A 14,845-nucleotide genomic window follows, 5' to 3' on the forward strand; every position below is an offset into this window, starting at 1 on the left:
CGACAACTGGAAGTCTGAATAGCAATAAAATCAAGGAGGATGTCTTGATTTTATTGCTATTGGACCCAACATACCATAATTATAACAATAAATTGCAGTATTATTCCATCTGAGTTGTCCGTATAACCCGTTTGCATACTGACACATTGCCAGAGACTAACACAGATTATAAATCTGTTATATATGTTGAATTCCTTAGTGTTACTAAGATCTGTCGTCTACGCAGTTTTATTTATTTTCATGTTCATAATATTATATTGCAAAGTCCAACCAAACTAGGGTTTTGTTTGTTTACATTTTTGGGAATACTATTAGAGGGTGTTTGGTTCAAGAATGTTAGATTACTGGGAATGTTGGATTACTGGAAAGATAGATTACCTTGAAAGATTACTGGGAATCTTTAAGAAAATTTGTTTGGTTAGTTGGTGGGTATGTTATATTAATATGGTTGGTTATGGGGAATAAATTGGGGTATGTTATTTAAATTACTAAATTGTCCCCTTTACAAATATTAATATAATATTATTTTTATTATAATTTTTGAATAATTTCTTTAACCCCCAATATTTAGATTTAGTTAAAACACCCCTGCTTATATAAAACTTTAATTATTACGAAATCACCCCTGGTGGTGGTCCGTGGTGGTTGGCCCGCTGTCGGCGGTGGTGGCTGGGTGGCTGTGGTGGTGGTGGCTTGGTGGCAGTGGTGGTCTGTAAATATTTTAAATATAAGGCATTATTGTCCAAAATTTTAATTAATAAGGGTAAAATTGAAAGGATATTAATGTAAATTTGTTTTAAAGTAAGGGTATTATTGTCTAAAACTTATTAAGAAAGGGCAAACGGATAAAAATTGTAACAAAAAAAGATAACCCTGGTAATCTCAGAAAACCTAAGAAAATGGAGGTAATCAGATTACCTCTTATATTACCAATAGTAACCACTATTGGTATTTGAAGATTACTGGTATCTTAAATTACTTGACAACCAAACATGGTAATCAAGTAATATAAGCTGACATTACCCCAGTAATCCCACTTAACCCCGAACCAAACGCCCCCTTATTGGTAGTCTCAATAAAGTTAAACAGTAGAATTGACTTATTCTCAAAATATTATTCTATATTATTTAATTTCTTTTAAACCCCCCTAAATTTGTTAATATAACTAAATATCTCTAATTTTTTTAAAATTACAAAAACACCCCAGCAACCTACATTTACCAGATTCCGGCCACCACTGCCTGAATCTAGTATAATGGCGCACTACCAGCTAAATATAGCCAGTAATACATCGATCTAGCCTTTTCTGGTGGATCTGGCCAGAAAAGGCCAAATCTACGGCTAGATCTTTGGCCGTATTTGGTGGTCAACGACGGTCGTACCTTTGGCCATCATTGACGACCAAATGCGGCCAGATCTGGCCTTTTCCGGCTAGTCCATCGTGATCTGGTCGAAAAAGGCCATATTGAGGCACGAACGGCAAGATCCAACCGGTCATGCATCGATACGGCGACTCCAGACACCCTCTGGCGATGGTGGCCGACTGTCCGTATTTAATGGTGCGTTGGGGGTATTTTTGTTAACTTTTAATATTTTATTATAGCGGTGTTTAGTAAATAAACAAATATAGGTATTTTTGTTAATTTTTAAATCTTACATTATAATACCCGTCTAATTTAATTTTTTTCAAAATATTATTCTAAAAAATATCAGAATAATCAACCAAACGGACCCTATATTGAATATGTGATTGGAAATAAATGGTGTGCAATTAGCCTGTAGGCTTTGGAAAAGTCAACAGAAACTGGGTCCAGTTCTCAAAAACGGTGAAGGCCCAACTTGATCAATTGAGCCCTTTAGAGTTGGGCCTAGTTTTTCTTTATAAAAAATTCTAAATAATTGTGCAGATTCTGATTTTCGTTTCGTTGCAGGCGCTCAACTTTAAATCTATCGTTTTTAACAACTAATCACAACTTCCAATTAAACATCGATTAATTTAATTTAATCTTAAATAATTAAATAAGGGTATTAAAGTCAATTAATCCTACACTACCGTTCCTTTTCCCGGTGACTACTCCTTGACTGTCTTAATCCTTGCTTTGCATCCATTCATGAACTCCGCAATCGGCTTTCAATGGCTGTAGTAAATTCCAGTAATACTCCTGAGCCCCACAACAATAACCGTATCAAGCTTAACGTCGGTGGCAAACTCTTCGAGACAACCGTCTCAACGATCCAGTCAGGAGGTCCCGATTCACTTTTGTACGCTCTATCAAACCGCCCGACTCACGACCCGAACCCTATTTTCATTGACCGGGACCCGGATATATTCTCGGTGCTATTATCTCTCCTTCGTTCGAATCGCTTACCCTCAACTGCAAGCCGATTTTCTAAACAAGAACTCGCTGATGAGGCGCTGTACTACGGCATTGAGTCGCAGCTAAAATCGGCGATGTCTCCACCGCCGTTTCAAGGCATCGACGCGTCTGTCGTGTCCACTGTCCGTCCCGCAGCTGACGCCCTACCCTCTGCCTTTACGGCGGCGGCCGATGACGGATCCCTCTGGATTGCTCACGGAGGTCAGATATCCGTCTACGACTGGAACCTGTCTCACTCGAGCACCGTCCGCACGCACCTAGAGGACATCACATCAATACGCCGCGTTTGGCCTGATGTGGCCGCCGTCGGTTCAGATTCCTCCGCCGGTATACACTTCTACGATGTCTCAGGCGCTCGCCACGTGGCGACCACTCACTGGACGGACTCGTCCGATCCGAGGATATACAGAGCGCAAGTTATCGCCATCTCAGACTCCCCAGGTTCCATCTTGGCGTCTTTCGTGTGTCGACACAAAGAGAATTGCATCCTCATGATTGACAAATCAACGCTCCAGATTTCGTCAGAGCTAGGTAGACAATCCGGTAGCTCGTCAAAGACCACAGTCCCCGGGAAGCTGACGTGGATTCAGTCGACCGGCCTTATCTTAGGAAGCTCGGTCACCAGCGGGGCATTCGGTTATTCCGGATACATAAGGATGTGGGACCCACGTTCAGGAGATGTGGTTTGGGAAACGAACGAGCCAGGTTCGGGCCGAAGCAGTAGGTTCGGAGACTCATTTGCTGACGTGGATGTGGACGCGGAGGAGTTGTGTCTGTTCAAAATATGTTCGAAGTCAGGCGATTTAGCGATGGCAGATTTGCGTAATTTAGGCGAAGATCCGTGGGTATATATGAAGGACAGCAGTCATAATGTAAGAAATTTCAGCGAGGGAGGGAATTGGTATGGAGGAAATACCATAATACATTGCTATAAAAATCAAGTGTTCGTGGGGAGCCAAGGGGGATTAGAGGTTTGGTCAAGAGTTGAAGAGAGAGAAAGGGGATTGAATGAAGGATTGTATAAGAGAAATTATGTGGATAAAGTGGAGGATTCAGAGAGAGGATTGATAACCAGAATTGAAGGTGGTGGGAATAGATTGTTTGTTAGTAGACAAGATGTTGAGGGAATTGAAGTGTGGGAGAGTTCATCTTTCTCTGGTGTGGTTTCAGTCTTGTGATAGATTATCTCAATGAGAACATTGTTTTTCAGTTTTAATGACTTTAAAAGAGTCCATCACCCAGCTCCAGCTGATTGTTTTCTTTCCCCCATTTTCATTGAATCTCATTAAGGCCTCCTTCTATGTTTTTCTTTCAGGATATTCCTAACTTACTGCCCTTAATACTAGTGTAAAACGTTTTAAAACATACTCGAATCTTTGACTGATGGCACCTTCCTCTGTTAGCACTAGTTGCTATACTCACCTTCTTTTTACTAATTCACGCGGCGATTATATCTCGAGTAATTGATGATATCCATGGAGCACATTTAAGAAGCTTTTGGGTTTCTGTTTTTTTCGGGGTTTTCAAAGTCAATGTCATTGCAAATACGAATGGTCTTTGAAGGAAGATGCTCACCAAACCAAAACGAAAGACCAAGTAAAAAAACTTAACACAGAAGAAAGATACCATCGTCCATCTAAACCTCTATTGACTTTACTTTTAAAACCATGGTAAACTGTTTGGTTTATAAAACCACAAAGTACATTAAAATATTTCGTGTCATAATAGCGTCTCCTGCTAGAGAAATTTACAAAGGGAAAGTGGGCAAATACATATCTTTCTTTGAAACAGGTTGGCGGGCCAAAATTTCCGACTATCGAAGTGCGTTGACTTCACTAAGTCTCAAGTCTCACCTCCATATCTCCTTTCTGTGATGTTTCTTCGAATCTTTACCAACATCCTTCATTTAATTAACTTGGGTTCCTTTCTGAGATCTTTCTTCACCAACATCCTTCATTTAATAAATTTGGGTGAAATGCCCCAAAATCTTCTACAATCACTGCCGGTTTTTTCTCTTCATGATCTCTTTTCTCTTAAAATATTGAACACTTCGTACTTTGACTTCCAAATAGTACAGTCATTACTCTCTTCTTGCAACTCAACATCTAATTTCCCTATTTATTTGGTAAGCTCTTCGTCCATTGCCCTTTAATTATTGGAACTAATAGTAAAGTTTAAAACTATTTTTTTAGCTTACCTGGTCTTACACTAAAACTCTTTTTTTTCTTTGCAGAAAGAGATTAAAAGTGCTGCAATCACTTGAAAATGTTATCCTCCATTATAAGAATCACAGGTAACAGTCTAAAATCCTAATTCAGTTTTCCTGTAGATATACTTGGTAATCTTTACCTTCTTCTCAATTTTGTTTTTTTTTTTTACAATATTGGCAGTTCTCATGTGGGCTGTGTTCTTGCTGCGTTTGCTATATGGATGATGATGACATACTTAACAAAGTATGGAAGATTGGTTTCACGCACGCTGCTGCCATTGTTAATTTCTTTGGGCATCGTCCTTATCATGCCATTGGCCTTACATTTTCTTGCTGATACTATCATCGGCAACTATTGATGCTCTTGCTCTCCAGTTTTGCTTATAGCGCAGTAAGTTCCTCCTTTGCACCATTCTTAAAGAATAATATGAGAATAATGCAGACTAATATTTGCCTCTGTTTCTTTCTTATGAAACTTCCACCAGCTTTTAAAAAGATTGAGAGAACATCTGTTTTTTATTTTTATTTAATCAGAAAATGTCACACACATTTATATTTTTCAGGGTTTGAGCTTTTTGGCAATGTCAGCACCACCTGTAATGTCTGAGGCAATGGGCACCTGCAGTGAATACAAGCCGGAATGCATCGGCGAGGGACAGAAAATTCTCTTTTACATGGCTTTAGCTCTAACAGCCTACGGAATGTCAGGTCACATAACCTCCACTAGGAGGGTTCATGGGGGAGCAGATTACAGCATCAGGAGAACACAATGTCAGTCGAGGTGCGTTGTGATGTATTTTCTGAGCTTCTTGGAGCTATCCTAGTGCCTGTAACAGGGCAATAGCAATTCCCTTGATACACCCTTGTCAATCAGGTTTGGGTTCCAGCAATTTGTACTGTGGTAGCAACACTAATTTTCTTGACTGGCACATGTTCTTACAGATATGTGAGACCAGAAGGGAGTTCTTTCACATCTGTCTTCAGGTCTTTGTGGCCTCTGCTTCCAAAATATTTCATAGGTGCCCGAAGATGCCACTGAGCTCTATGAGAGAGACCAAGAATTATACAAGGCGCCGCATACTCGTGGCCTCAGGTTTGGACTCAATTACACACTCTTTCGATTGCAAAATTTAGAAGAAAAAGAGTAACTCTTTGTAAGACAAGGCAATTTCCATTTTGCAGGTGCCTAGACAAGGCTGCAATTATATTAGCTGATCAAACTCTGGAGGAACAAGAAAGAAACAGATGAGACTTTGCAGGTCACAGAAGTGGAAGAAACAAAATCCCTTTTACGAATCATTCCAATATGTTTGACCTTCATTTTATTGGGAGTTGTATCTTCTGTAGGTTTCACTTATTTTCTTGCGCAAGCAGATCACCTGGATCGCAAAGTTGGTCATCTGAGTGTCCCAATTGCAATACTCTTGTGGTTCTATGACATGAGCAAAAAATGCTTGGTGAACTTATACGTCCAGTTTGCAAACTGGTTAGGCGAAGGAGGAAGACGGTATGCTCCTGCCATTGGGATTGCAATATCAATGGTTGTTGGGATATTGTGCTTAATCACTGCAGCAAAAGTGGAGATTCGAAGGTTGGATGTCATCAGGAGCAATGGTTTGATTGACAGGCCTGATGATAAAATCCCCATGACCATGTTTTGGTTGCTTCCACAATTTGTACTTTTTGGAGGTTTTGATGGAATTTCTAAAACAAGTGCTGCTCGCTTTCTGACAGATCAGTTTCCTGCCACACTGGGCAATTACATGGCTCATATTGCTCTTGGAATAGTCGGATTAGGAACCATGGGAAGTGTGTTGTCTGTTTATGTTGTGGGTATAATTAGTGAACGGGGAGGGAAACCGAGTTGGTTTCAAGACACACTTAATAAGAGTCGTTTGGATAAGTATTACTGGACATTGGCCGCAATGACTGCAGTCAATCTTCTTGTGTTTATTCTTGTGGCAATTTGGTATGCTTATAAAGATGCGACGGCAGAACTGGAAGCGCCTGAATTTGAAGAGGCTGGTGAGCCTTTTGATGATAATGCTAGATGTTGTTGTTGTTGCTGAGCTCTGATTTGTAACAACTCCTCATTTTGATTCTTGTACTTTTCTAACGAATCAAAAAACAATAAACAATTAGTTGATTTGATTCTAAAATGTAACTCAGAACTCCAACAGTAGAATAGAAGAAAAAAACACAGAAAACCAAACTATAGAGATGCCCATAAGATTCATTTTCTCGGCAACCAAACGCAGAGGTTCAACTTTTCCTTTCTTTTAGAAGGTCTCGGTGTGATATTTTTGAGTCAAGAGTTGAACTCATCTAAATACCAGCTGTCCAGTAAACAAGAATGAAAATCATGCCTTACCAAAGGCCTAAGCAATACAAAGAACGCCAACACCACCACAGTGATCAGTATACAAGTTCTCGTCAGTCTGGCTCTTGGTCAATCACAGTCAAGACTGTAATGTAAAGAAAGAGTAGAGTTACAATGAACTCAGCAATAACAACTCTATAAAACGACCATTTGGTCGACTATTTAATGTCGATTAATGGTGCTGGAGGTGGGTCTTGGTAGTCGTCTGCTGAGAACTCTCCTTGCTCAGCCCCTTCAACGCCTTTCGCCATTGTTTCTCTGCAACTACTAAGTGAGCAAGAAAGAAACAAAAGTGGGTTCAATCTTAAAATATATGTGTTTATATAGGGCAAAACATTTTTTTACAGTTGGTCTCGAAGGGTAACAATAGCAATTTATGTAAGGTAGTTTAGAAAAAAAAAATATATATAAAATTGGAGCTTTGATTAAAAGAACCAAGTCATTAATGTGTAGAGATGGGTAATCTTGACTTTTAAAATAACTGTAATTGGTAGGTTATCAAATGTAATAACTAATTAGCTTATATGTATCGTCTAACAGTCACCAATACCATCATTGTATTGTAGACTTTCTCTCGTAACTGAATATTAGCCCACTGTATAGTTAGAATTTTTTTTTCCAAAAATAAAAGAGCTGTTTATTACATAATTCACCATTGCAATCAAACAAACACTTGCAGGCAACCACCAAAGACACGTAATCAAAATGTTGCGAACCTGTACACCAATACAAATGTTACCTCCATTTTTGATGCCACATCCTTAACTTCATCAAAATCAACACAGAGAAACAGAACATCAGGATAAGCTGCCGCGTCCTCTTCGAAAAACGAATTCATAGCCACAGAAGGCATGCACCATGAAGCTGTAAAGTGCACAAAAATAGGGTAGCCTTGATTGTTGGCTTATGAAACAAACAAATCCCAAAACTCAACTGAGTCAACTTTCACAACTCTAGACTTGTTTTGTTCATCTTGTCCTTCCATATCTTTCTTCTTTTTCTTGTTGGATTCTTTGAAGGGTTTGGGTTTTTTGGCAATGTGAACACCACCATTACTGGCTGGGGCTACGGGAACCTGCAACGACTACGAGCCTGAATGCATTGGCCAGGGACAGAAAATTCTCTTTTACACAGCTTTACCCCTAATAGCCTTTGGAATGTTAGGTCACGTCATATCATTAGGAAAGTTCATGGAGGATAATATGCCAGCATTAGAACTAAAAAATATGCAAATAGCAGCATCAGGAGGACAAAATAACGTTCGGCGTGCATTAATGAAGCGCTTCGTGTGATTGAATTATACTAATGTGAAAATGGCAGCACGATAGAAAAAGTATGATTTTGAACTGTGTTATTCATTCAATAATATTGATTTTGAATTGTGTTATTCATTCAATGATCGTAAATATATATCAATTACAAGGAAGATTTAAATTTAAATATACAGAAAAGTAGGAAACTAATTAACAAACACAGTGACAGAAACTAAAAAGTGTTACAAAACTAAAAAGCCTAAAAAGTAGGAGTTGACTTGGTCTTGATTCTTGAGTGCGTCCAACACCCCCCCTCAAGTTGGAGTTGGGATTGAAATGTCAAGAACACCCAACTTGCGAAGTAGTCGACGATAAGCATCACCTCCAAGCGGTTTGGTAAAAATGTCCGCCAACTGGTCGTGAGAACGTAGGTAGGAAGGAGCAATGAGACCTCCTTGAATTTTTTCTCGAACAAAATGACAATCAATCTCAATATGTTTGGTGCGTTCGTGAAAAACAGGATTTTCGGCGATGTGAATAGCAGCTTTGCTATCACAATGAACTACAATTGGTTGTGAATGGTTGAAACCAAGATCAGAAAGAAGATATTTTAACCATTGCAACTCAGAAGTAAGTGCAGCGAGAGAACGATATTCTGCTTCTGCAGAAGAACGAGAAATAGTTGGTTGTTTCTTGGTTTTCCAAGAAATAGGACTAGAACCTAACATGGTAAAATAACCAGTGGTGGATCGACGTGTAGTAGGACAACCGGCCCAGTCAGAGTCAGCATATCCAACAAAAGTAAGAGAGCTAGATGCAGAAAGGAATAATCCTTTACCAACAGTACCTTTAAGATAACGAAGAACTCGGTTGGCAGCATCAAGATGAGTCGAATGGGGAAATTGCATGAATTGACTAAGTGTGTTTACAGCATATTGTATATCTAGTCGTGTGACCGTAAGATATAAAAGACGTCCCACCAGTCGACGATAGATTGTCGGATCAAGGAGAGGAGTACCATCCTCTGGTCGTAAACGAAGATGTTGTTCCATAGGAAATTCAGATGGTCGAGAACCAGTCATACCAGAATCAGATAAGATGTCAAGGGTATATTTTCTTTGACATAGAAAAATTCCTTGTTTAGATCGAGACACTTCAATACCTAAAAAATATCGAAGATTGCCAAGATCTTTTACGGAAAAAGATTGAGCGATAAATTGTTTGATTTCAGTAATGGCATCATCATTATTGCTAGTGATAATAATATCATCGAATAGACAAGAACAAAAATAGAAGTCTGATCATGAATATATGTAAAAAGACTATGTAAAAAGACTAAGTCTGCAACAGATTGTCGAAAACCTCGATGAATAAGAGTGGTTGAGAATTTAGAAAACCATTGATGAGAAGCTTGTTTGAGACCATAGATTGATTTATTTAATTTGCATACACGAGTCTCAGCTTTATGAGAGAAACCGGGAGGAAGTTTCATATAAACTTCTTCATTGAGATCTCCTTGGAGAAATGCATTGTTGACATCGAGTTGATGTAGAGACCAATTTTTAATGGCAACAATGGAGAGAAGGAGACGAACAGTAACTAGCTTGGCCACAGGTGCGAAGGTATCATGATAGTTGATTCCTTCAACTTGAGTATAACCTTTGGCAACTAAACGAGCTTTATATCTCTCAATTGAACCATCGGATCGATATTTAATTTTGTAGATCCATTTACAACCAATGGGTGATTTTCCCTTGGGAAGTGAGCATAAAGACCAAGTATTATTTGATTTAAGGGCCTGAATTTCTTTGGCCATGGCATCGCGCCATTCACCAGATTTTATGGCTTGAGAATAAGAGTGTGGTTCTTGATGTTCAATAATATTTGTTAGAAAAGCACGATGAGAATGGCTTAGATGGGACAAAGAAAAATAATTGGCTGGTGGAAAATCAATTGAAAGTGAAATATGGTTACAAATATAATCTTTGAGATGACCTGGTGGACGACGAATTCGTTGAGAATGATTATTTATTATAGAACCAGGTGTTATTGGAGGAGAAGTATTAGAATGAGTATCCTCGGAAATAGGTAAAGAGTTGGGTGAATTATTAAGATGAGGACTAGGTGCCATTGAAGAAGAATTATTAGAGGAAGTATCCATAGAAATAGGTGAAGAATTGGGTGTGTCATTAAGTGGGGAATCAGTGGAATAATCAACTAGATTATGAGGGATAGAATTACTAGAAGAAATATTAGTGGGAACAATCGGTGGTGTAGTGTAGTCAAAAGTTCCATCATCATTAATTGGAGTAATAGTAATTGAATTTTTTAATGATGGAGATGGAAGATCGCGATATGGAAAAATTGACTCATGAAATATAACATCACGAGAAACATAGATTTGATGAGTTTTGCAATCATATATGCGATATCCTTTTTGACCGTATGGATAACCAACAAAAATACCAGGTTTGGCTCGCTTATCAAACTTATGTTGAATATTCATATTTTTAGCAAAACATAAACATCTGAAAACTCAAAGAGACGAGTATGAAGGAACAGTTCCAATTAAAACTTGATGAGGTGATTTATAGTTGAGGATCGGAGTTGGAAGTTTGTTAATAAGAAATGCGGTAGTGAGAATACATTCACCCCAGAAAGAAAGAGGCAAGTTTGCTTGAAATTGTAGAGATCTAGCAACATCAAGGAGATGTCGATGCTTACGTTCTACAATGCCATTTTGTTGGGGGGTCGCAATGCAACTACGTTGGTGAATAATACCATTTTCATGAAACCATGTTTGAATTTGTTTACAAAGAAATTCAGTACCATTGTCTGAACAAATTGTTTGAAGTTGAGGAAGAAAAATCTGCCCATTACCAGAGTTGATACGAGAAATTTTCGTGTTGAATTGAAGATTGATTTGATTAAAAAAATGAATTAACATGTTGAAAGTTTCAGATTTATGTTTCATTAAATAAATCCAAGTACACCTTGAATAATCATCAACAATAGTTAAAAAGAAACGTGTCCATTTTTGGACGGGATAGAAAAGGGACCCCAAATGTCAACATGAATTAATTCAAAACAATGAGAAGAATAAGAAGATCTTTGAGTAAAAGAAAGATGCGGCTGTTTAGCACGCGGACATACATCACAAACAAAATCTTTATTGGCAATAATAATGGGAAAATTCTTAACAATGAAATCAAAATGAGACCTAGATGGATGACCAAGGCGAGAATGCCATAGGTCAAATTTATTACAATGCTTGAATGAAAAAGCAGAATTAAAAACTAAATCTGCATCTAGGTAAAAAAGACCATTTCGAGCACTACCCCGACCAATCTTCTTCTTCGTTGGTCGGTCCTAAAATATACATTCAGAAGGTGAAAAGAATACATCACAATTTGTTGAATTGGTTAATTGTGAAATAGATAACAAATTGAATTTGAAAGATGGAATGTGAAAAACATTAGTGAGAATAAGTGATGGTGAACAAAGAACTGTGCCTATGTGTGTTACAAGCACATGAGAACCATCAGGCAATTGAACTGCCATGCTTTTATAGACAATAGAATATGAAGAAAAAAATGAAAGAGATGTACACATATGATTAGAAGCACTTGAATCAATAATCCAACAAGAGGACAAAAAAGTGAGAATTGTACCTGCCAAATGGATTGATGATCCACCAGATTCCTCTTTGGATAAAAGTGCAAGAAGCTTGTTGTATTGTTTAGATGTTAATTGATTAGTAGTGGAAGTGGATGGAGGTGGCCCTGATTTCTTCACCTACATATTTGGAAAGCTTTGAATTTGGTAGCATGTGGTAAGAGTATGACCATGCTTGTTACAATGTTCACAAAAAGGATGTTGACGCTTTCCCGATGGCCAAGAAGGTGGTTTAAATGCTTGAAACGCTACCGAATCAATGGTAGGAGTTGTTCGAATATTAATCTCTTGTTGTTTTTCTTCTTGACGTACCAAATTATGGATACGCTAAATTGAAGGGAACGGCTCCATCAAGAGAATTTGACTGCGAATTGCTGAAAAACGATCATGGAATCCTTGAAGAAACTCCATGGCACGATCTTGATTTTGTTGATCAATACTGCTTTTAGCATTACCACAAATACATGGAGTGATGCAGACAATGGAACTGAGTTCTTCCCATAAGGATTTGAGTTGTGTGAAATATAATGAAACGGACATACCTTCTTGCTTGAGGGAAGAGATTGATTGTTTCAATTGATAGATCTTAAGAGCATTTGATTGAGAAAAACGATCCTTAAGATCTGTCCAAATTTGTGCTATAGTTTCAGCATACATGATGCTTGGACAGATCTCAGGTGAGACTGAATTAAGAATCCAACTTCCAACCAAATCATTACATCGTTCCCAGTTGGAAATATCATCTTTCTCCTGTGGAACGGGAAGTGACCCATCAACAAAACCCAGCTTACTTTTGGCAAGAAGTGCCATTGTCATTGCACGACTCCATGGCCCATAATTGTCTCCTGTCAATAAAGGTGTAACAAGAACAGTAGAAGGGCTATCTGAGTGATGAATAGCATAAGGATCTATTTTGATAGGTATTGATGACTATGGAGATGATGATGGTGATGTGATGTTAGGGGTAGGATTTGCATTAGAAATAGTGAAGAAATACTGAGAGAGAAAAAAAAAAAATTATTGCTCTGATACCATGTGAAAATGGCAAGCATGATAGGAGAAAAAGTAATGATTTTGAACTGTGTTATTCATTCAATGATCGTAATAATATATATACAGATTACAAGGAAGATTTAAATTTAAAAATATACAGAAAAGTAGGAAACTAATTAACAAACACAATGAATGGAAACTAAAAATTGTTACAAAACTAAAAAGCCTAAAAAATAGGAGTTGACTTGGTCTTGATTCTTGAGTGCGTCCAATATAATGCTTGTAATTGGAGGTACAACAATTCCTTTGATACAACCTTGCATGGTCAATCAGGTTTGGGATTCCAGCAATATGTTTGTGGTAGCAACAATAACGTTCTTGACTGATTCACGTTCTCATGAGCATGTGAGACCACAGGGAGTTCTACATCTATTTTTAGGGTCTCTGTGACCTTTGCTTCCAAAATGTTTCATAGATGCCCAAGGGAAGTCACTGAGCTCTATGAGAGGAGTGAAAATGATCTCCATAAGTTGCCACATACTTGTGGCCTCAGGTTTGCACTCAAAGACAAACTCTCTCTCAATTGACTTAGATTTGGAAGAGGTGCGAGAGCTTTGCATGTTTTTATGAGCTTATAAGCTAGTCAAACTATATTATAAGCTCTAAAATCAAATTGACTTGTTTGTTTATAATTTTTTCAGCTTTATAAATATAATAATAATAATAATAATAATAATAAGAAGTTGGAGGATACTTTTTTTTTTTTTTTGGCTTCTGCTTGTAAGCTACCTTGACTAAGTATATTACCACGTTATCCCTATTTAATTTTAAAATTTCATCATTTAATCTTATTTATTGTTTGATAAAATAACATAGTACTCTTTTTAATGCATTATAAGCTCTATAAGCTATATTTTATCAAATACTCACTTATAAATACTTTAACAAAACAAGTAACTCTTTAAATTTTGTAGATGCTTATAAGCTTAAATTATTTATGAGTGAATGAAATAGAGACAACAACTACGTGTCTCACTCGAACGGAGGTCAGATATCCATCTACGACTGGAACCTGTCTCACTCGAGCACCGTCCACACGCACCTAGAAGACATCACATCAATACGTCGCGTTTGGCCTGATGTGGCCGCCGTCGGTTCAGATTCCTCCGCTAGTATACACTTCTATGATGTCTCAGGCGCTCACCACGTGGCGACCACTCACTGGACGAACTCGTCCGATCTCAATTGGGTCTCAATGAGAACACTGTGTTTAAGTTTTAATGACTTTTAAAGAGTCCATAACCCAGCTCCAGCTGATTGTTTTCTTTCCCCCATTTTCATTGAATCTCATTAAAGCTTCCTTCTATGTTTTTCTTTCAGGATATTCCTAACTTACTACCCTTAATACTTGTGTCTAACATTTTAATTCTACTTGCAACCAATGATTTAGGTTTGCTGCATGAGTTGAAACAATTTCTCTCTCAATATTTTAGTATGAAGGATATGGGTGAGGTGTCTTATGTCATTGGTATTAAGATTAATAGGGATAAGTCTCAACATGTTTTGGGACTATCTCAGGCAGCTTATATTAATAAAATTCTTGAGAGATTTAGGATAAAGGATTGTTCACCCAGTGTTGCACCCATTGTTAAGGGTCGGTCAACGAGTCAGGCAGGTCAATGAACCGGTCAAACTGGGTTAAACCAGGTCAAATCGGTCAAACCAGGTTAACTAATCAAGGAATGGGTCAACCCGACCTGGTCAAACGGGTCAAACTAACATGTGTTGACTTATGGTGTGTGTGGGTGCATGAAGGTGAGCGTGCTTGCGTTAGGCACGTGGGGGATGTGTGTTTAGAAGGATGGTAGCGTCATGAAGGCGCGTGCAATGATATGTTGTCTTCTAGAAGCACGTGACAGCACGTGGAGTCATGTGGCTGCGCGTGGTCTTGTCACGG

At 38.1% G+C, this 14,845-nt stretch overlaps 2 protein-coding genes across 2 annotated transcripts; one reads left to right on the forward strand and one right to left on the reverse strand.

Moving 5' to 3' along the window:
- The first annotated feature begins 2,053 nt into the window (after positions 1 to 2,053).
- Positions 2,054 to 3,850, forward strand: LOC116133737 (BTB/POZ domain-containing protein At3g09030-like). Its single transcript, XM_031419427.1, has one exon. It carries the CDS (start codon positions 2,135 to 2,137, stop codon positions 3,554 to 3,556), a length of 1,422 nt encoding a protein of 473 aa, XP_031275287.1. The 5' UTR covers positions 2,054 to 2,134; the 3' UTR covers positions 3,557 to 3,850.
- Positions 3,851 to 12,222: 8,372 nt separating this feature from the next.
- Positions 12,223 to 12,705, reverse strand: LOC116133755. The gene has a single exon (XM_031419442.1). The coding sequence runs from the start codon at positions 12,703 to 12,705 to the stop codon at positions 12,223 to 12,225; it is 483 nt and encodes a 160-aa protein (XP_031275302.1).
- Between the last annotated feature and the right edge of the window lie 2,140 nt (positions 12,706 to 14,845).

This window comes from Pistacia vera, unplaced genomic scaffold (genome assembly GCF_008641045.1).
Source record: "Pistacia vera cultivar Batoury unplaced genomic scaffold, PisVer_v2 Contig274, whole genome shotgun sequence".
Taxonomy (NCBI): Eukaryota; Viridiplantae; Streptophyta; class Magnoliopsida; order Sapindales; family Anacardiaceae; genus Pistacia; species Pistacia vera.